At 46.1% G+C, this 24184-nt stretch overlaps 1 protein-coding gene across 1 annotated transcript in view; it reads right to left on the minus strand.

The window, feature by feature from the left end:
- Positions 1 to 24184, minus strand: part of LOC120928007 — a 54318-nt gene that overhangs the window by 12419 nt on the left and 17715 nt on the right. Inside the window, exons 4-5 of the mRNA XM_040339065.1 lie at positions 16083 to 16307; positions 2310 to 2378 (exon numbers count right to left, since the gene is read on the minus strand). Of these exons, the coding sequence (XP_040194999.1) occupies positions 2310 to 2378; positions 16083 to 16307 (294 nt within the window). The remainder of the gene's footprint in view (positions 1 to 2309; positions 2379 to 16082; positions 16308 to 24184) is intronic.

The following is a 24184-nucleotide window of genomic DNA, read 5'->3' on the forward strand; positions in this document are numbered from 1 at the left end:
TAAAGGCTTCCACGCATGCGTCGAAGTCATTCGACGCATGCGAGGGACGGCGGGCGCTCGGACATGTACGGTAGGTCTGTACTGACGACCGTACATGTCCGAGCGGGCAGGATTCCAGCGGACGGTTTTAAAACACGTCCAGGAATATTTGCCTGCTGGGAAAAGGCCCGGCGGGCAAATGTTTGCTGGAATTCGGCCCGCTCGCGCCTACACACGACCGAACATGTATGCTGAAACTGGCCCGCAGACCAGTTTCAGCATACATGTTTGGTCGTGTGTACGGGGCCTTACACACACCATAGGCTTAAAAAAAAAAAAAAAAAAAAAAAGCGGTCCCTGGGCAGAAGAAGGAAGTGGGACAGGAAGGCCAACTCCTACTGAAGCCCCCCCAAAATGACATGCCAAATGTGGCATGTAAGAGGGCAAGGAGGCGTTAAAGCGGAAGTTCCACTTTTGGGTGGAACTCCGCTTTAAGTATCGATTGTACTGTGCATAATTTTCAATTTTTGAAGTCTATAATAAAGAATATTTTACAACATTACCCATAAAGTACCTGCTTTCTGTGGGGATCCTTTCCTAATTTTTGTTTTATATTGCAGGTATGGGGAACGCTGACCTACACCAGATATGGTGTAATGGAAAAAATAAAATCTCCCCATTTGGGTGCCACTAATTGTTGTGATCCTCTTTCTGGTTAATGCCTACATATTACCTTGAAATTAAATACCTGCGTAGTCTAGGTTAGAGTTATTGTTAACCAGGGCTTTTTTTCCAGCAGGAACGCAGTTCTGGCACCTCCAGGACTGAATGTGTGCAAGGGGTGCGCCGAAGGGTCTGCTGATGCTGGCTGCTGGAGGATCTATTGTAGCTGGGGGGGTCTATTTTAGCATGGGGGGTGTCTATTGTTGCTGAGGAAGTCTGTTACTGGTGGGAGATCTACTGTTGGTGGGGGAGGGTTAGTTGTCGCTGGGAGAGATCTACTGTTGTCTATAGTTGCTGGCTGGCTACTGTTGTCTATAGTTGCCGGGGAGTCTATTGTTACTGGGGGTCCATTTTTGCTGGGGGATATAGTGCTGGCGGTGGTCCATTATTGTTGTAGGGATATCTATTGTTGCTGGAGGTTCTATTGGTGTTGCTGGCTGCAAGGGATCTGTAACGGAATGACCCGGGACACCCAGAGACTTTGTGAGGATGGGGGATACTCCTGTGTCAGCGTCACTGATAACTCTTGGGTCTGAGTCCACCCTGTGCCCTTTGGGCATGGGGTGGCAAGTGAATCATAATTCATGTATTACATGAGATGGGACATCACTGATAGTTCGTATTACAGGATTTTGAGATACTGCAAGATGTTGGCCCAACCAGTCAATAGTGACTCATTCTATGATTAGCCCTGACCAGTGACATGCTAATTGAGTCAGGGCCTGGAAGACATTTCATTGTCCTTGTGTAAAGGTGTTGTAACGGACAGGTGTTAATCCAGGTCTGCTCCCAGACCTCTAATTATATATGCTAAATACTGTTTATGTGTGGAATATACTTGTTGGAGACAGAGCGTCTGTCTGGGGATTGGAAAGAGAGCATTGTGTGATGGTGTTTTGTTTGTTATGCTGTTAATGAAGGAATGTTTAGTAATTAGCTCAAAGAATGTGATTGAAGCCCCAAGGTGTGATGTGTGGGTGGGGAGTTGATTGTTCCTTTCATGCCCTGTACTGTATATAAGACTGAGAAGAAACCATTAAAGTTGCATTACATTTGGAACAAATACAGAGCTGCGTGTCTCGTCTTGATTCTGGGAAAATGGGATGCCTGCTGATTTGTCTGTGTGTCAGATGAGCTGTCGTGGATGGGATGGAAGGTCGTAAACGGTGGTGACCGTTACAGGATCTGTTTTTCTTGTTATTATTAACAAATTCCATACAAATGACTTGGCACCAAAAAAAAGGGCAGTACCAGAAGGTGGGCAGGGGGTTGGAGCCAAGGGACGGTCCTCGGAGGTGGGTAGGGGAGGAGAAATGGGGTGACTCGGGGGGGGGGGGGGGGGTTCCTGCACCTATACTCTGAGAAAAAAAAAGCCCTGTTAACTATCAAGAGCCTAGTGGCGTTGGGGTAATGCACATTATGTGGTTTAGACTTCTGCAGTGCCATTCCTTTTGAATGGTACCCAAGCACATCTTTTCCAGTGCACAGGCATGGCAGCGCAACACAGTGCAATGTTGGGTAAAAAAAAAAAAAATAGTACATGCAACTCTTTTGGTGGATTTTGGCATTGTAATCAGCTCACTCAAATAAATGGGTTTCACACTCACCTTTATCAACATTCCCCAAGGTGGGCTCCTTCGCACTTAGTGCAGCTTTCTCAGGATCTGCCTCCACACCTACAAAGATTAAAAAACCTTCTATAAGACTACTGGGTCGAATCTTATATAAGAATTTTCATTCGTATTTCGCACCATTAGTGCGTGGGCTGCAGCAACAGCCGATTTTCGTGCGGCTGTTGAATTTTAATAATCGGACACGTTGGATTTTTTTTGAAAACCTAACGATTTTCTAATCAATGGGCTGGTTTCAGGTAGAATTGCGCTTTTTTTACGGAGGCGCAGGGCAACGATTTTGCCCTGCGTCCCCGCAAAATTACTGCGCTGCCCTTGATTCACGGAGCAGCAGCTCCGTAAATTGCGTGGGCGCGCCGGCAAAATGCCCGGCGTAAGCGCGCGCAATTTAAATGATCCTGTAGGGGGCGGGAATCATTTAAATTAGGCGCGTTCCCGCGCCGATCGTAGAGCACATGCTCCGTCGGGAAACTTTCCCAACGTGCATTGCGGCAAATGACGTCGCAAGGACGTCATTTGCTTCAAAGTGAACGTGAATGGCGTCCAGCGCCATTCACGAATCATATACGCAAAGTACATAAATTTAAAATTTCGCGACGCGGCAACGACGGGTATACGTAACATTGGCTGCCCCTAATAGCAGGGGCAGCCTTACGCGAAAGACGCCATACGGAGACGCCATACGGAAACGATGTAAACTGCGTACGCAGGGCTCGCGCAACGTTGTGAATCGGCGTTAGTATGCAATTTGCATACTATACGCTGAGCACAACGGGAACGCCACCTAGCGGCCATCGCAAGAATGCAGCCTAAGATATGCGGGCATAAGAGCCTTATGCCGCGCATATCTTAGGCTGCAGTCGGCGTAACGAGGTTCCTGAATCAGGAGCATTCGTTACGCCGGGGCAAGTAAGGAATTGCGCCTGTGTAACTATGGTTACACAGGCGCAATTGCTTCTTGAATCCAGTGAGAAATGTACAGTAAAACCTTGGATTGCGAGAATAATTTGTTCCAGAAACATGCTTGTAATCCAAAGCACTCGTCTATCAAAAGCATTTTTTTTTTTTTTTTTTACAGGGTATAAAAGAGAAGAGAGGAGCCTCTAAAGCCCTGTACACACGATCGGTTTGTCCGATGAAAATGGACTGTTTTCATCGGACAAACCGATCGTGCGTGGGCCCCATCGGTTTGTTTTCCATCGGTGAAAAAAAAGAACATTTTTTAAATTTTTCTTATGGATAAAAAAAAAAACGATAGAAAAAAAAAAAAAAACGATCGTCTGTGTGAAAGTCCATTGGTCAAAAATCCATGCATGCTCAGAATCAAGTCGATGCATGCTCGGAAGCATTGAACTTCATTTTCTAAGCACGTCGTAGTGTTTTACGCCACCGCGTTTTGGCACGGTCGGATTTTTGACTGATGGTGTGTAGGCAAGACTGATGAAAGTCAGCTTCATCGGATAGCTGACGAATACAATCCACCGGATTAGATTCCATCAGATATGGAATGTGTACGAGGCATCAGTGTAGCAATATGTGGCTAAATGTTGTACCTTCATTAAATGTAACCATATTGCTACACTTAGAGGCTCCTCTCTTCTCTTTTATACTCAGTTGTGACATGACGCTACTCTTATATCAAGACATCGCTTGTATATCAAGGCAAAATGTAATAAAACATTTTTCTTGTCTTGCAAAACGCTCTCAAACCAAGTTACTCTCAAACCAAGGTTTTACTGTAATTGAAAAAGAAATGCGCATGTGCAAGAAAAGAAAATTCCCGGAAAGAAAAGAAGATTCCCAGACACGAAAATAATTTTCTGTAGTAACAGGAGGTGAAATTGAAGGTTTGGTTGGTCGAATTTTTGAAATCAATGGCGGCGCCATTGGATTACAAAACGTATAAATTTTCTGAATTTCAAAAGAAAATTCTTTCGAAATACGACCCATGTATGGCCCTTAGGGCTCTTTCACACGTCCGTTTCGTTCGTCCGTTTTTTGGACGTCCGTTAACGGACCGCAATGATTCCATATGGGCTAGCGTCCGTTAGCGGATGAGCATCCGCTAACGTCCGTTAGCATCCGTCTGCATTAAGTTCCGTTTTTTTGGACGGAAGAAAACCCTATTTTTCTTCCGTCTAAAAAACGGAACGGACGAAAAACGGACGTTAACGGATGATCCGTTTATCATCCGTTCCGCTAACATCCGTTTTTCTATGTAAAAAGCCCCAAAAAAAAAAAAAAAAAAAAAGGATGAAAAAACGGATGGAAAAACTGACGAAAAACTGATGGAAAAACGGATCAACTGATGAAAAAAAAACTGATCTGAAAAACTGAACGGACGTGTGAAAGAGCCCTCAGTCATCTATATTAGTAGCTGCAACCTTCAAAGTCTTCCCCATCACCCGTATAAATAAAAGACTCGTTGTACGACCTGCAATTAGGCTGCATTCACACCTGAGCGTATCAATTTCAGGTGGAAATTTGCGCGGATTTTGATTTTTACAGGTCAAAAGGTCACCAATGTAAAAAGCAGAAAAACGCCTGTAATCTGCCCAAAAAGAAGCTCATGTACTTTTTTGAGCTTCCGGCAACAGAACACTCAGGCCTCGTACACACGGGCAAGAATCTCGTCAGGAAAAAAAAACATTTAGCTAGATTCAGGTAGAGTTAGGTCGGCGTATCAGTAGATACGCCGACCTAACTCAGAATCTGCGCCGACCTATGTTTAAGTGTATTCTCAAACAGAGATACACTTAAACATATCTAAGATACGACGGCTTGCGCCGTCGTATCTTAGGTTGCAATATTTTGGCTGGCCGCTAGGTGGAGCTTCCATTGCGGTCGGCGTAGAATATGTAAATCAGTAGATACGCCTATTCACGAAAGTACGCCCGGCCGCCGCAGTACATTTACGCCGTTTACCTAACGCATTAGCAGGCCTAAAGTTATTCCATCAAATAGTTGGAATAGTAATGTTAAAGTATGGCTGCCGTTCCCGCTTCGAAATTCGGAAATGTTACGTTGTTTGCGTAAGTCGTCCGTGAATAGGAATTTACGCCGTTTACATCCACGTCGAAATCAATAGGCCCGTGCGAATCTATGTGAATCTAGCCAATTTTTTTTCCCGTTGAGATTCTTGGCAAGAATCTCTTGCCGCCCGAGTGTACAGACAGACCTTTCAAAAGAACCGCGGTTCTCTTGAAAGGCAAGAACGCAATGACGTCATTGCGAATGGCGAGCGTGCGCTCGTCACATTCGATGCCGTCGCCGCCATCTTGCCATGGAAGCTACCGCACATGTGTCAAAGTCATTTCGAGCATGCGCGTTTCCACAGCGACGGGCAAGTATACACACTCTTGGGTTTCTCGTCGGGAAACAGGCCGACAAGAATCTCAACGAGAAAATAGAGTGCAGGATCTCTATTTTTCTCGTCGAGATTCTGTGCAGTTTTCTTGACGAGAAACCTGAAAGCTTCGTACACACGAACGGTTTACTCGGCAAGAAAGCTCTGCCAGAAAACCGAGCGTGTGTACGAGGCTATAGATGTGAACAAGGTCCATTTAAATGAATGGGATTTTGCTTGTTGGGCGTTTAATTTTTGAAATGAGCGTTTTACGAGCTGAGAAAACGCTCAGGTGTGAATCCAGCCTTATGTGGAATATGTGTTTCTTGGTGGGGTGGGAGGGTTTGAGCCCCATCCCATCCGAGATCATACCTGTCCTACACATTAGGGCTGCTATTCCAATGTGCAGATCCATTGTCATACTGATATCAGCATGTTGTCAAGAAATCACTTCTTAAAGGATAAGTTCACCTTTTGTAACAAGTTACACCCATATCAGATGTACCGGCCCCGGTGTTCCCAGATTCCCCATTTTGACTTGCTGTCACAAACTAAAGAAAATGCGGCCGTGTTGGGCTCCGCCCACTCAGTCACATCATTCATTCACAGTGTTCTGTGAATAAATGAACTACAACTACCAACAGCCTTTGTGGCTGTCGGCTTGTAGTTCTTAACCACTTCAGCCCCGGACCCCGTGGCTTAGCGTGTGACGTCACTGATCATCATTCCCTATGACAGGGAACAGACGATAAGTGTCAATCTCACTAAGAAGCACGGGGAGAGGTTTGTTTACACTTACCTCCCCCCGTTCTTCCTCTCTGTGACCCGATCGCGGGACACCGGTGGCGATCAGGTCCGTGGATCCCGCGGTTCCGGTCGCGGAGCAAAGGGCCAGGTCGCAAGAGTGACGCCGGCGGCGCGCTACACGATCCATGGCTGGGCTCTTAAAGGGGACGTACATGTCCGCCCTTGTGCCCTTCTGTCGACATATATCGTCGTGCGGCGGTCCTTAAGCGGTTTAAGAGCTACGAGAGCGCTGTTGAGTGCTCTCGTATGTCATTGAGTCTTCCTGTCAGTGTGTAACTGCCTGCCTGTATCAGAGGTACAGGCAGACAGCTACACAGACAGTCTGCAGGACTGTGGCATTACACCCCTGCATTTTACTTGAAAAAATGCGAGGCTTTCTTCCTGGTGTGGAGAAAGCCTCTTGAGGGGGGAGGGGACGCGCAGGAGAGTCAGGACACTCTCTAATTTGCAGATAGAGAAAATAGCTGTGTGTTAGTGGGTGTCCCGACACTCCTGCTCGCCCCCTCCCTCCTCAAGAGGCTTTCTCCACACCAGGGAGAAAGCCTCGCATTACTGTGTGGAGTTACAGACAGAAGAACAGGAAGTGAGGATTTCTCAGAAGAAATAAGGACATTTAAAAGCAAAATGGAAGGATGAGGTAAGTGAAGGAGGACTGCACTAAGGTAAAGGAAGCTATTTAGGGAATTTTTTTACCTTTACAACCCCTTCCCTCTCCTGGCACACCAGAGTGTTTCCCTGATGCCTGTGAAGTCTCCGATGCTGTGAGTGACATCAGGAAAGGCTGGGAGTTGCTCTGTCTGTGCGAATCATCAAACTCACTGCAGTCACTGATAATGTTCAAGCGCTCTCCCATGCACAGCTGCAGCTTTGGAAGCTTTACAGACAGCAGCCTTGGGCAAGTCAGGGACAGTACAGGACCCATTAGGGCAGCACAGTGGTGCAGTGAGTAGCACTTTCGCCTAGCAGCAAAAGGTTCGCTGGTTCGAATCCCAACCACGACGCCATCTGCCTGGAGTTTGCATGTTCTCCCTGTGTCTGCGTGGGTTTCCTCCGGGTACTCCGGTTTCCTCCTACACTCCAAAGACATGCTGGTAGGTAAATTGGATCTCGTCCAAATTGGCCCAGTATATATGTGTGTATGACTGTGTGTCCCTAGTGTGTCATGATCCTACGGGGTAAAAATGACGGCACCAGCCAAGCAGATACTGGCTGGAAAAAGCGCCCAGAGGCGATTCAGCTCGCATGCGTTGCGCTATACAAGTCATTCATTCATTCATTACAGAAACCCTCCGACACTCAAAGTGTGGAAAGGTGAAGAAAACGTCAGGGCTATTACTGAAAAAGCCACAATGAGTTGCTATAACAAGGACATCCTCAGCAAGTTATTCATTTAAATAATTGTATGTTATGTCAGCAGCCTGAAAAGTGCTACCTGGTGACAGGGTCTCTTAGCAGCTCTTACAAATCTAGGGGTCCTATCCCTGGCCACAAAGCAATTGCTTGTAGTGCCACCTATAGGGTTTATAGGTCTATAGGTGCATGGCTCCCAAGTGTCCCGGGTTTTTAAGGGACTGTCCCTGATTCAGAACAAATTCCCCCTGCCCTCATCCTGGTCTGATCTATATAGTTTTATATAAAATGCACTATTTATCTTTCAAAAAGTGTTTCCCAGTGGCAAACCTTTCACCCAATTCTACATTGCTGTATTTGTAAATTTCAATAGAATATAAAGGAATAGTAGTAGTAAAAAAAAAAAAATAAAAAAAAAAAGCACTTGTGGGTTTAACTAAAGTTTTTTTTGTTTAACCGCTTGTCAACCACCCACTGTAGTTTTACGGTGGCAGGTCGGCTCGGCTGCGCAAAATCACGTAATATAACGTGATTTTGCTTTGCGGCCACTAGGGGAGCACCCCCCCCTGCTCGCCCCTGGTGCTGATGCGAGTGCCCGGCGGGTTGCAATCACCGCCTGGCACCAGCAATTGCTCGTGACCGAGCGAGAACCGGGAGCGGTGTGTGTAAAGGGGGAGAAATGACTTATCGTCTGTTCATACAATGTATGTCATTTCCCCTAGTCAGTCCCACCCCCCCCCTTCAGTTAGAACACAATGAGGGATCATAATTAACCCCTTCCCCGCCCCCTAGTGTTAACCCCTTCCCTGCCAGTGACATTCTTACAGCAATCAATGCATTCTTATAGCAATGGTCACTATAAAAATGCCAATGGTCCCAAAAATGTGTCAAAAGTGTCCGATAAAAAAAAAAAAAAAAAATCGCAGATCGCCGCCATTACTAGTAAAAGAAAAATGATTAAATAAATGCCATTAAACTATCCCCTATTTTGTAGACACTATGGGCCAGATTCAGGTAGATCGGCGCATCTTTGTGCCGGCGTAGCGCATTTCATATGCGCTACGCTGACGTAACTGAGAAGTAAGAACAGTATTCACAAAGCACTCACTCCCTACGTTGCACCAGCGTAACGTAAATTGGCCGGCGTAAGCCCGCCTAATTCAAAGTAGGTGGAAGGTGGGCGTGATACATTTAAATTAACCATGACCCCATGCAAATGAAGGGCCGAACGAACGGCGCATGCGCCGTCCCGTGGACGCTTCCCAGTGCACATGCTCAGAATCACGTCAGATTGAACGCCTAATTTACGTCGAATCACTGAACGTAACCTACGCTCAGCCCTATTCACGTAGTCCTACGTAAATGATGTAAAATACGACGGCTGTTCCGTCGTCCATACCTTTGCATGGGATGCGCCTCCTATAGGAGGAATAACTTTACGCTGGACGTACGCCTTACGCAAACGGCGTATACTACTGCGACGGGTGCAAGTACGTTTGTGAATTGGCGTATCTCGGTCATTTGCATATTCGACGAGTAAATCAATGGAAGCACCCCTTGCGGCCAGCGTAAATATGTGCCCAGGCTCCGACGGCGTAGGAAACTTACATCGGTCGGATGAAGCCACATTTTTAGGTGTATCTTGCATTGAGACTCAGACGCATAGATACGACGGCGCATCTGTGCACTTACATGGCGTATCTACACATACGTCGGCGTAAGTGTTACCTGAATCTGGCCCTATAACTTTTGCGCAAACCAAAAAAATATGTAGAAGAATACGTATTGAGCTAAACTGAGGAAAAAAAAAACGTATTATATATTTTTGGGGGATATTTATTATAGCAAAAAGTAAAAAATATTATTTTTTTTCAAAAAATTGTCGTGGTTTATAGCGCAAAAAATAAAAACCGCAGAGGTGATCAAATACCACTAAAAGAAAAACACGGAAATTTTGTTTGGGAGCCACGTCGCACGACCGCGCAATTGTCAGTTAAAGCGACGTAGTGCAGAATCGCAAAAAGTGGCCCGGTCATTGATCAGCAAAATGGTCAGGGGCTGAAGTGGTTAATTCTCCTTTAACGGAGCGTGGCAAGGGTTGTGTCCTATACCTACATACTTTTGCTAATAGATGTCCCTCATTCCCATCTCAAAAAAATGGGAAGTATGCAGGTGTTGCATAGGAACTGGCAGACAAGGAGACAGGAACTATAATACCATCTGAATACTGAAAAAAATGATGATTCAAAGCGGGGGTTCACCCGTACATAACATTTTTTCCCCTGCATTTTTCCATGCTCGTTTTGTCTAGGGGAATCGACTAGTTGTTTTAAAATATGATCCGTACTTACCGTTTTAGAGATAGATCTTCTCCGCCGCTTCCGGGTATGGGCTGCGGGACTGGGCGTTCCTATTTTGATTGACAGTCTTCCGAGAGGCTTCCGACGGTCGCATCCATCGCGTCACAATTTTCCGAAAGAAGCCGAACGTCGGTGCGCAGGCGCAGTATAGAGCCGCACCGACGTTCGGCTTCTTTCGGCTACGAGTGATGCGATGGATGCGACCGTCGGAAGCCTCTCGGAAGACTGTCAATCAAGAAGGAACGCCCGCTCCCGCAGCCCATACCCGGAAGCGGCGGAGAAGATGCATCTCGAAAACGGTAAGTACAGCTCATATTTTAAAACAAATAGCCGATTCCCCTAGATAAAACGAGAATCCATCTAAGGGAAAAAGAGAAAAAAAAAACATCATTGGGTGAACTCCCTCTTTAAGGTTTGAAAACTGAGCAAGAAATTGGTAGTACACATAGTTTAAAGTGATACTAAAGGTTCCCGTTTTATTTTTTTAAATAACAAGCACATCATAATTACCTCCACTGTGCAGTTCGTTTTGCACAGAGTGGCCCCAAACATTCTCTTCTGGGGTCCCACGGCGGCTCCTCCCCGCATTAGATAACCCCCTCTGGGAAGCTCTCTCCCGAGGGGGTTACCTTGCGGGCGCACTCCTGTGTCATACAGTCGGCGTTTATAGGCCCTTCCCCATTGCATTTGATTGACAGCAGCGGGAGCCAATGACTGCACTGCTATAAATCTCTCCAATTAAAGCCGGGACTCCAAGGAGAGAAGGATGGCGGGACAAGCCCACAGAAATTCAGGGCTCAAGTAAGTAAAACGGGGGGGCGGGTTGGCCAGACACTGCAAGGTGTTTTTTACCTAATGCATTTAGGTGAAAAAACACGTAGGTTTACAACCCCTTTAAAGTGGATGTAAAGTCACTCTAATCCTTTCTAAACTACTGCCATAGTGCTGATCTATAAGGATATAGATGCCTCCTGCATGTATCCTTACCTGTCACATGTCTCCCCTCTGTCTGTTATACGAACTGAAAAACTGCAGATTCTATGGGTGGGTCTGTTGTCTGGAGCTCTGTGGGTGGAGTCGTGATGTCAGTAGACTCCCCGCCCTCCTCTACACTCCCCTTACACTAAATTCGGCTATGATCACCAACATCCAGTCAAAATCCAGAAAAGTAACCACATGACTTCAGAAAAGGAGTGAAAAGGAAAATTCAAATAATAATGGAAAGGAAAAGGAGTGGGGGGGTGGGAATTAAAAAAATAATGCCTGTCTCCAGGCTAGTGCGTGAGATATGTAAATAATCTCACTGAACAATAAAAGAGCTGGATGAACTCTGTGTGGCAAGACTGGGCACAGATGATAGGAAGTCTAAGGCCCCGTACACACGAGAGGATATCCGCTGGAAACGGTCCGGCGGACCGTTTCCAGCGGATAAATCCTCTGGCGGATTTGGATCTGATGGCTGTACACACCATCAGATCGAAATCCGCACGGAATACATCCGCAGTGACGTGTCGCCACTACGACGATGACGCGGCAACGTGTGCGACGCTGGAAGGTAAATACTTCCACGCATGCGTCGAATCATTACGACGCATGCGAGGGAGGGGAGCGGACGGACTGATCCCGTGAGTCTGTACAGACGAGTCCATAGGGGTTGCTTCACTAAAACTGGAAAGTGAAAAACCTGTTGCAGCTATGCATAGAAATCTGCTTCCAGGTTTTATTTTCAAAGCTTAATGGAACAAGCTGAAGTTAGAAGCTGATTGGCTCCCATGCACAGCTGCACCAGATTCTTCACTCTCCAGTTTTAGTAAATCAACCCCTATTTGTCACTAGTGGAACTATTCTACTGCATGTAGTAATTTGGCTGTGCTCTACAAACTTGGCAGTAAGATCTGAATAAAGAATGATGAGCGCAAACTGAAAATCTAAAAGTGAATATAAAGACTGTCCATAGGGCAGGGGTTGACAAATTTGCCTGGAATCTAGGAGCCAGGTAAAAAAGTTAGGAGCCAGAAAACGCGCCCCGTCCCGACGAGCTTGCACGCAGAAGCGAACACACACGTGAGCAGCGCCCGCATATGTAAACGGTGTTTAAACCACACGTGAGGTATCGCCGCGATCGTTAGAGCGAGAGCAATAATTCTAGCCCTAGACCTCCTCTGTATCTCAAAACATGCAACCTGTAGATTTTTTTTAAACGTCGCCTATGAAGATTTTAGAGGGTAAAAGTTTGTCGGCATTCCACGAGCGGACGCAATTTTGAAGCGTGACATGTTGGGTATGAATTTACTCGGCGTAACATTATCTTTCATAATATAAAAAAAAATGGGGATAACTTTACTGTTGTCTTATTTTTTAATTTAAAAAAGTGCGCTTGTAAGACCGCTGCGCAAATACGGCGTGACAGAAAGTATTGCAACGATCGCCATTTTATTCTCTAGGGTGTTAGGATAAAAAATATATATAATGTTTGGGGGTTCTAATTAGAGGGAAGAAGATGCCAGTGAAAATAGTGAAAAATGACATTAGAATTGCTGTTTAACTTGTAATGCTTAACTTGTAATACCAACGGCCACCACCAGATGGAGCCAGCTCACATCTGGTGGTAATAACTTGTAATACCAACGGCTCACCACTAGATGGCCCCAGCTCACAAAAAAAAAAAAAAAAAAAATGTTTTTTTTTTTTGCCCCCCCTTCCAATTCAAGTCGCCAGGACCCTATTTCTAGTCGCCATGGCGACCTGGCGCCCGGGATTTGTCGAGCCCTGCCATAGGGGACTGATAACAATCAATAAAGATATGCAGTGAATTCAAAATTAGTGAAATAACCCAAAACTGATAATAAATCCAAAAATAAAAGTCCAAATATATAAATCAAAGTTTGGATAAATCTCTGATGAAGTCACGTGTCGTGACGTAATGCATAAGGTTAGACGTGACCGGAAGTGAGGCGACACCCTGACCGTCCATCGGAAGTGCCGCTGTTTGGCGTTTTATTCGTTTTTTCAATGTAAGCACATTTTTACTTTTATTAAAATTTAAAGTGCTTGCATACTTCACAATGAGAGCTTTTTATTTCTACATTTGCTCCCGATACACCTTGTGGCTATCCTGTGGAGTCGACTTCGCTGCGCCTGGACCGATACTGGTATTGGATACAGAGAACGCCCCTCGACTCTATCTCAGCACTGGGAAGATTCCGTGCAACACGTGTTACCCACTGTTTGGATTCTGTTCCAGTTTTGGGAGGATTTCGTTGACACGCATGACCTAGTGTCTGGAGGTAAGCGCTCTGTGAGCCCAGGCTAAGCAAAGAGTTATCAAGATTGTCCACATTGATGCCCGAAGTGCAGAAGTTTTGTCTATCACTGGCACACTAGATTGATTTATCCAAACTTTGATTTATATATTTGGACTTTTATTTTTGGATTTATTATCAGTTTTGGGTTATTTCACTAATTTTGAATTCACTGCATATCTTTATTGATTGTTATCAGTCCCCTATGGACTGTCTTTATATTCACTTTTATATTTTCAGTTTGCCCTCATCATTCTTTATTCAGACCTTTATTTGTTGTTAGCACATTTTAGATTTGAGCAGCATTTTGTTTTTCACTGGTCACTTTTAATTTTCACTGTTGGCTAGCGCTTTAGTCACCCACTTGTTTATTCCACTAAACTTGGCAGTAAACTGCAGTGGTGGGTGTTGTCTTCTGTACTGATCTTTACCTTGAGGTGAAAATGCAGACATCACAACACCACGACGGCCATCTTGCTACACCCCGTGCTCGGCCACAGTAATGCCCCGTACACACGAACGGAATTTCCGCTGGCCTAAAATCCGATGGAATTTTTCGTCGGAATTCCGTTCAAGCTGTCTTGCATGCACACTGTCAGACCAAATTCCGACCGTCCAAAACACGGTGACGTCAAACACTACGGCGAGCCGAGAAAAATTAAGTTTAATGCTTCCAAGCATGCGTCGACTTGATTCTGAGCATGCGTGGATTTTTTCTCCGTCGGAGTTGAACACAGACCATGGGAATTTCCTATCGTTTCCACCCCCACCCCCCCCCCCCCCATCGAAAAAACAAAACAAAAAAAAACATGTTCTATTTCTAAACACAGATAGAAAAAAGTCCTTCTGACTTTTTTCATCGAAAATTCCGATCGCGTGTACAGGGCAGAAGTCTGCAATCAGAAGGCAGCAGCGGACATCTTTTTGCACCCAGCCAAGTCTTGCATTTCACACTTATTTTTACCAGGAAACTCGGCTTATATAGTGAAATACAGTATTTTCAAATCCGTTGCACGGTTTTGATGTTGAATTTAACCACTTCCAGACCGCCGCATGTATATGTACGTCAGCAGAATGGCACGTACAGGCACATTGGCGTACCTGAACATCCCTGCCTAGACGTGAGTCGGGGGTCCGATCGGGACCCCCCCCCCCCCGCTACATGCGGCGGTCGGATTCCCGCGGGGAGCGATCCGGGACGACGGCGCGGCTATTCGTTTATAGCCGCTCCGTCGCGATCGCTCCCCGGAGCTGAAGAATGGGGAGAGCCGAATGTAAACACGGCTTCCCCGTGCTTCACTGTGGCGGCGGCATCGATCGAGTGATCCCTTTTATAGGGAGACTCGATCGATGACATCAGTCCTACAGCCACACCCCCCTGCAGTTGTAAACACACACTAGGTGAATCCTAACTCCTACAGCGCCCCCTGTGGTTAACTCCCAAACTGCAACTGTCATTTTCACAATAAACAATGCAATTTAAATGCATTTTTGCTGTGAAAATGACAATGGTCCCAAAAATGTGTCAAAATTGTCCGAAGTTTCCGCCATAATGTCGCAGTCACGAAAAAAAAAACGCTGATCGCCGCCATTAGTAGTAAAAAAAAAAGAATTTATAAAAATGCAATAAAAATATCCCCTATTGTGTAAACGCTATACATTTTGCGCAAACCAAATCGATAAACGCTTATTGCGATTTTTTTTACCAAAAATATGTAGAAGAATACGTATCGGCCTAAACTGAGGAAAAAAAATGTTTTATATATATTTTTGGGGGATATTTATTATAGCAAAAAGTAAAAAATATTGAATTTTTTTCAAAATTGGCACTTTATTTTTGTTTATAGCGCAAAAAATAAAAACTGAGGTGATCAAATACCACCAAAAGAAAGCTCTATTTGTGGGGAAAAAAGGACGCCAATTTTGTTTGAGAGCCACGTCGCACGACCGCGCAATTGTCTGTTAAAGCGACGCAGTGCCGAATTGTAAAAACCCCTTGGGTCATTTAGCAGCATATTGGTCCGGTCCTTAAGTGGTTAAAAAGGAGCAGCAAGCCTGCCGATCACCCTAGTTTGCTAATCTGACAGAACACCGCTGCTTTTAAAATTTAACATCAAAATACTTTATTTCACTTTATAAGTGGATTTACCTAGTAAAAATAAGTGTCAAAGGCAAGACTTGGCTGGGTGCAAAAAGATGTCCGCTGCTGCCTTCTGACTGTAGCCTTACTGCGGCAAAGTGTACCAAGATGGCCGTTGAGGCGTACTAACAGAACATCCCTTTCGTTACCTAATACCGATTCTGACGGAGCACAGGCACGAACTCACCAAGTGCACGAATAAAAAGCTACAATGAAAATTTCTAACTTTCCTGTTATGTGCATAACTGACTAGGACAGTGATGGAGAACCTCGGCACCCCAGATGTTTTGGAACTATATTTCCCACAATGCTCAACTACACTGCAGAGTGCATGAGCATCATGAGGAATATAGTTCCAAAACATCTGGGATGCCAAGGTTCGCCATCACTGAACTAGGACATGGGGGAAAAAAAACAGCATTTTTACCCCTGGTAATCCCCTACCGAGTGTTACGGTGCAAATTATTCTGTGGTCAGCAGGTAATGAAGACACGGCGTGTTTCAATGTACTTGTCACCGTGATGAGGTTTCCAGTCGTGTTCTCTTTGTCTTCCTGACTTACAGGTTCTCCTTTATTCTTCCAGGTGATCACAAATTTCTTATTGCCAGAGGCACTGCATTGGGTGAAAACAAACTCATCTGTGTCTTCCGGCGGATTGTTTTGATCCCCTGATATGAAGATAATAAAAAAGAATACAAAATGTATCAAAAATGGAATAAATACATTGTACAAAGGATCAGTGGGCCATATTCTCAAATAATTTACGCCGGCGTATCAGCAGATACGCCAACGTAAATCCGATCCTATGTTTAAGTGTATTCTCAAACTGAGATACACTTAAACATGCCTAAGATACGACGGCCTGCGCCGTTGTATCTTAGGGTGCAATATTTACGCTGACCGCTAGGTGGCGGTCAGCGTAGAATATGCAAATGACTAGTCACGCCGATTCTCTAACGTACGCTTGCCCGCCGTAGTGTTTTAACGTAGTTTCCGTAAGCGATATGCGGCGTAAAGATAAACATGCCCCCTAGGTGGCGTACTCAATGTTAAGTATGGCCGTCGATCCCGCGTCGAAATTTTAAAATTTAACGTCGTTAGCGTAAGTCGTCCGTGAATGGTGCTGGACGCCATTTACGTTACAGTCAAAACAAATGACGTCCGTGAGACGTCATTTAGCGCAATGCACGTCGGTTAATTTACCCGACGGAGCATGCGCATTACGATCGGCGCGGGAGCGCGCCTAATTTAAATGATCCACGCCCCCTACCAGGATCATTTGAATTAGGAGGGCTTGCGCGGGTGGACTTTACGCGACGCCGCCGCAAGTTTACAGGTAAGTGGTTTGGGAATCAGGCACTTGCCACTTAAACTTGCGGCGGCGTAACGTAAAGGACATACGTTCCGCCGCCTCAGATCTTTAACCACTTCCATACCAGGTACTTACGCAGCTTCCCGCCCAAGCCAATTTTCAGCTTTCAGCACTGTCGCACTTTGAATGGCAATTGCGCGGTCATGCTACACTGTACCCAAACAAAATTGGCGTCCTTTTTTCCCCACAAATAGAGCTTTCTTTTGGTGGTATTCGATCACCTCTGCGATTTTTTTTTTTTTGCGCAACAACTAAAAAAAGGCTGAAAATTTGGAAAAAAAAATACGTTTTTATTTTTTTCTGTTAATTTTTTTGTAAATAAGTTTTCTCTTTCAATTACGGGCACTGATATGGCGGCACTAATGGGCACCGATGAGATGGCACTGATGGACATCGATGAGGTAGTACTGACGGGCACAGATGAGGTGGCACTGATTGGCGGCACTGGTATGCGACACTGATGGGCACACATAGGCGGCACTGATGGGCACACATAGGCGGCACTGATGGGCACACATAGGCGGCACTGATGGGCACACATAGGCACACATAGGCGGCACTGATGGGCACACATAGGCGGCACTGGGCACTCATGGGCGGCACTCATAAGCGGCACAGATGGGCGGCACTGATGGATACTTATGGGTGGCACAGATGGGCACTGATAGGTGGGCACTGGGCATGGATGGGCACTGTGGGGTGGCACTGATGGACACTGGGGTGGCGCTGATGGACACTGGGGTGGCGCTGATGGACACTGGGGTGGCAGCACTTATTTTTGCCAGGTTGCCAGTCAGTGCCCATTTGTGGGCACTGACTGGCATCTTTTTTCTTTATGCTTTTTTTTTTACTTTTTTTTTAGACTTTTTTTTTTTTTCCATTTTTTTTTTTTTTTTTTCCCACCCTGGTGCTCCAGGGTGGGCATCCCTGGTGCTCCAGGGTGGCGATCCGAGGGGGGGCTGCGCTGATAAACAATCAGCGCTAACCCCCCCTGTCAGGAGAGCCGCCGATCGGCTATCCTCTACTCGCGTCTGTCAGACGCGAGTGAGGAAGAGCCATCGACGGCTCTTCCTGTTTACATCGTGATCAGCCGTGGTTGGACACGGCTGATCACGTGGTAAAGAGTCTCCGCCGGAGGCTCTTTACCGAGATCGGAGATGCAGGGTGTCAGACTGACACCCCGCATCACCGATCGCCGCGATGTGCGCCCCCACGGGCGCGCGCGGCATGAAATCCTGCAGGACGTTCTAGAACGTCCTGTCAGGATTTCATAACCACTTCCCGGACGTAAATCGGCCATAGGCCGGGCGGGAAGTGGTTAAGAATATGCCCCAATATACATAAGCATCACTTTAAGAATAATGAAAAAAAAAAAACTGTGTTGTATAGTACATTAATCATGCAGCATTAAAGTGATAATAAAGGCACTGGCCCGGATTCAGAAAGGAGATACGCCGCCGTATCTCTGGATGTGCGTGGTCGTATCTATGCGACTAATTCATAGAATCAGTTACGCATAGATTTCCCTAAGATCCGACCGGCGTAAGTGTCTTAGGCTGCATATTTATGCTGGCCGCTAGGTGGCGCTTCCGTATATTTACGCGAGGAATATGCTAATTAGGTAGATACGCCGATTCAGAAACGTACGTCCGGCGCATTTTTTTTACGTCGTTTACGTTAGGCTTTTTCCGCCGTAAAGTTACCCCTGCTATATGAGGCGTATCCTATGTTAAGTATGGACGTCGTTCCCGCGTCGAGTTTTGGAAATTTCACGTCGTTTGCGTTAGTCGTTCGCGAATAGGGCTGTACGTAAGTTACGTTCACGTCTAAAGCAATGATGATCTGCGGCATAATTTCGAGCATGCGCACTGGGATTCTTTCACGAACGGCGCATGCAGCGTTCGTAAAAATCGTAAAATACGCGGGGTCACCATTCATTTAAATAAAACACGACCACATCATCCACATTTGAATTAGGCGGGCTTACGCTGACACACATACGTTACGCCGCCGTAACATAGGGCGCAAGTCCTTTCTGAATACGGAACTTGCGCCCTAATTTACGGTGGCCTAACGTATCTGAAATACGTTATGCCACCCGGAAAGATACACCAATGTATCTGAATCCGGCCCACTGTATTTATTTACTTAAATAACAAACATGTTATACTTACCTGCTCTAGGCAGCGGTTTTGCACAGAGCAGCCCCAATCTTCGTCTTCTTGGGTCCCGTGCCCCTGGAGCTCCTGACCCCTCCCTCCTTGCAAGTGCCCCCAGAGCAAGCAGCTTGCAATGGGGCACCCAAGCATGCACGCCCCCGAGCCACTGCTCTGCATGTCCATTCAGACATTGAGCCGTGGCTCAGCCCCGCGCCCCCCTCTCCTCGTCGGCTCACTGGCTGTGATTGAGCCAATGAGGAGGGAGAGTCCCAGGAGAGCCGATGCTCTCATGCACATCAAAATCTGTTTTTTTTATCTAATGAACTACCACGGTGTTGTGGGGCATCATGGTAGTTCATTCATGCTTCCTGTCAGATTGTACCTGCTTATCCGTTCGGGCACACAGATGCAGTTGCAGGCCTGCTGGAGACCTGCATGGCACCAGTGATCTCATGATCACCGGTGCAATGCTTTACAGGCTCCAAAATATAGGCACTTTTTCTTACCCCAGAAAAAAAAAAAAAAAAAAAAAAAAAAAAACGCTGATTGCCGCCATTACTATTAAAAAATATATATATTTTTTTTATATAAAAATGGCATAAAACTATCCTCTATTTTGTAAACGCTATAACTTTTGCGCAAACCAATCAAACGCTTATTGCGATTTTTTTTACCAAAAATATGTAAAAGAATACATATACCTGGGAGATATTTTATTATAGCAAAAAATATTGATTTTTTTTTTTTAAACTGTCGCTCTATTTTTGTTTATAGTGCAAAAAATAAAAACCAGAGGTGATCAAATACCACCAAAAGAAAGCTCTATTTTTGAAAAAAAAAAAAAAAAAAGGACGTCCACGTCGCACGACCGCGCAATTGTCAGTTAAAACGACGCAGTGCCGAATCGCAAAAAGGGGCCAGGTCCTTAACCTGCATATTGGTCCGGGGCTAAACTGGTTAAAAGGCAGCAGCTACAAAAACTGTAGCTGCTGATTTAATAAACACACACTTACCTGTCCCAGGATCCAGCAATGCACTCACCCCAGCAGTTTTCTTCCTCTCGCCTCCCTCGGCAGCACTGGCTTAATTACTATGGGCACTCGGCTGCGACAGCTTGCTGCTTCACAACTGGTTGCTCACTGCGCATGCGTGAGCGGCGCTGCACACGGTGATTGGTCCCCAAGTCTTCTGGGCCCTGTCCTGTCCCAGAAGACTTCAGGAGGGAGGGGGAAGGATGACTTCCACTTCTAATCACCTAAGGCGACCGGAACGGTAGTGGCTGTGGGTACCTGTTAAAATGGGGTACTCGTGCCCCCCCTTTCTCCCCAAAAAATCAGTTTCATCATCAGGAGCTGGGGAGGAGGCCTTAAAAGCGTAAGTTTCACTTTTGGATCTTGTTCCAATGCTGAAATAAAACCCTTCATATAAAAAAAAAAAAAAAAAAAAAAAAAAAAAAAGCCACCTTGGCTCAGTTCATTCACACTTTACCAATGTCCTTTGTACCTGATAACCGGATCTTCTAAAGCCAAGTAAACAAAAAGATACATTTAAAGCGGTGGTTCCCCCTTAAAAACAACTTTTTTTTATTCCACTGGCCCCCCACATTACAATCGAATTAAGGCTCTTATTTTTTTTTTGCTGCTGTACATACCTTAGTACAGCATCTTCACCCGTGCATCCGGGTTGCGAGTCCCGCGGGAGTGGGCGTTCCTCACAGGCTGTTGATTGACGTTTTCCCCAAAAACGAGCTCTCCCCCCGTCGCGTAAGCCGCGTCACGATTGGCGAAAGGAGCCGAACGGCGATGCGCATGCGCAGTATAGCGCCGACTCGCCGTTCGGCTCCTTTCGCCAACCGTGACGCGGCTTACGCGACGAGGGGGGAGCTCGTTTTTGGGAAAAATGTCAATCAAACACATGTGAGGAACGCCCACTCCCGCGGGACTCGCAACCCGGATGCACGGGTGAAGATGCTGTATCAAGGTATGTACAGCAGCAAAAAAAAAATAAGAGCCTTAATTCGATTGTAATGTGGGGGGGCAGTGGAATAAAAAAAAGTTGTTTTTAAGGGGGAACCACCGCTTTAAGTAGAATTCCATCTAAAGCTCAACTGGTCCTAAAAATGCTCCCCCTTCCTAACACCTCTAATAACTAACCTGTGTACAAAAGATTTATATACTTACCTATTTTCAGTCCCTGTGTCAGACAGCAGCAGCTGCAGGGGAGAGGAGGGACCGCCAAAAACAGCTGCACCATTGAATCTTATGAGCGAGGTCATGCTCCTGGGATCGGATGCCCTCTTCTCCCCCTGCAGCCACCTCTGGCTGACACAGGGATCAAGTGACTACACCGGAGCAGGCCAACTTTCAAGTAGAGATCTGTTTGGCTGGCTTCTTTACTAGCCAGGATCGGCTAGTAAACAAACAAACCGAAACGGGAAGTGCCAAAATCTTTGTTGCTTTTGGTTTCATACACCATAGAGATGAATAGGGAAAAGGATGTTCCTCCTCCTCCTCTATGATAAGCATGCCCAAAGTGGTCTCAGTGAAATTATAGGGCCAGATCCACAGCCAGCCGCCGTAACTTAAATATTCCCATTTAAGTTACACTGCCGCAAAATTTCTACCTAAGTGCCCGATCCACAAAGCACTTACCTAGAAATTTTCGGCTGTGTAACTTAAATCCGGCCGGCGCAAGGCGTTCCTATTCAAATGGGGCGAGTCCCATTTAAATTAGGCACGCTCCCGTGCCGGACGTACTGCGCATGCTCACGACGTCATTTTCCCGACGTGCTTTGCGCGGTTTTACGTTGCGCCGGGTTTTGAGAATCGCGACGGGCGTAAAAAAAAAAAAAATTGAAAAAAAAAAGACGGCGACGCGGGATAGAAGGGTCTACTTTTACAAGGCCTAAACAGTTTAGGCCTTGTAAAAGCAGCCCTAATTTTGCGTTTGCAAACTAATACTTACGGAGAAAAAACGAAGCGTAAAAGCTTTGTGGATCTCCGTAAGTGCTAATTTGCATACCCGAAGCGGCATTTCGACGAGAAATGCCCCCAGCGGCGGCTGCGGTACTGCATCCTAAGATCCGACAGTGTAAGTCCCTTACACATGTTGGATCTTCTGCCTATCTATGTGAAACTGATTCTGTGGATCAGTTCCATAGATAGAAACAGGGATACGCCGGCGTATCAGTAGATATGCCGTCGTATCCCTTTTGTGGATCTGGCCCATAGAGCCCAGAAAGGAAGGCGGAGGCGGAAGCACTGCTGCTCTGATCACTTTCATTTTAAAGGAAATCACTGGTACTAAAGAATGATACCAGGGTCATGGCAGCAACTATGAACCTGGTATCACTGCTTCCTGTCCAGAACATACATACACACACACACACACACATACAGAGGAACTTTGGATTGCAAGTAACGCGGTTAACGAGCGTTTCTCAATGCGAGAACTGTATTTTTAAAAATCATAACTCGGTTTGCAAGTGTTGTCTGGCAAAACAAGCATGATTCAGGCCAAAGCGGTGTGCAGTACTGCGTATGGCCCGAGGTGGTGGGGCGCCTGAGTCGAGCGTCACCGATCGCAGCCGATCAGCGCAGTTCGGAAATGCACGGAAAGGCCCGAGGACAGCTCGGCTGACCTCTGCAAATCTCGGGAACAAAGTCTTTCCGAGGTTTGCCAAGGACAGCCGAGGTGTCCTCGGGCCTTTTTGGCTGTTTCAGAGGCTCTCCGCCCCCCCCCTCCCGCCTCTGGCTGCATGCAGTATTGCATGCCATTGAAGTCAAAGCGGAATTATTTTCGTTTCCACCGACTTCAATGGGGAAACTCGCTTTGATTCTCCTGGAACTAATTATGCTCGTAATCCAAGGTTCTACTAAATATATAGATATAGAGAGAGAGAGAGTTCAGCAGAAAATGCCAGTTAAGTGAGTGGATTAAAGTGGAGGTTCACCCAAACAAAATCTATTTTTAACATTAGATTGAGGCTAATTGTGCGAAGCAGAATCGGGTGTTTTTTTTTAAATCAATGCAGTACTTACCTTTTTACAGATAGATGTTCTCCGCGGCTTCCGGGTATGGGCTGCGGGACTGGGCGTTCCTATTTGATTGACAGCCTTCCGACGGTCGCATACATCGCGTTACGAGTTCCCGAAAGTAGCCGAATGTCGGTGCGCAGGCGCCGTATAGAGCCGCACCGACGTTTGGCAACTCACACAGGACAGACTCTGCTAGGAGTCGGTGTGCTCTCAGCAGAAAATCTGTCTGCGGATCTCTGCTGAGCAGGTGGATGACTGGTCCATGTCCGCTCAACTTATGCAGAGGGGACACACACACAGCCCGTTCTTCTCTATGGGCAGTGAGATGTAAAACGGACCGCCTGTCTGTTTACACCCGACTGCCATCCAATTAGCTAGGCAGATGGGGAACAGATCCCTATTTGTTTGTTTCAAACGGATCGGATGCCAGTGGGTGTAAACGGACACATGTCTGTTTACATCTGCCGCTCCATAGAGGATAATGGAGGGTCCGACTGGATCAGCCTGAAAGGGGCCTAACACAAATAATATAGTTTGCAGAGGTACTGTAAAGTAGTAAAATATCTGAGACTGTAAATTTGTTATTAATCTACCCACTGGGATATTCGCAACACATAGGGATGAAATGTTGAAGCACTGAACTTATGGGTATGTCAGCATCCGGAGAAAGCAGAGCATTTCACATCTGGTAGGCATCCATTCGTTTTTTTTTATGTTTGCATGTGCTAACATATTTGATGATTAACCAACCACTTTTTGCCTGTGCTATAGCCAAAATACGGCTACTGCATGGGCTTCCAGTGCTGGGAGGGCATCCATAGACGTCCTCCAGTGATCGCGCTACTTGTGCGGGCGGCGCGCTCTGTGATTGTCGAGTCCTTCGGAGTCAGCTGATCGCAGATAGGGGCAAAGGGCCAATCACATCGGCCATTTACCACATGATCGGCTGTCAGCCAATGACAGCTGATCACTGAAGT

This window comes from Rana temporaria, chromosome 2 (assembly GCF_905171775.1).
Source record: "Rana temporaria chromosome 2, aRanTem1.1, whole genome shotgun sequence".
Lineage (NCBI taxonomy): Eukaryota > Metazoa > Chordata > Amphibia > Anura > Ranidae > Rana > Rana temporaria.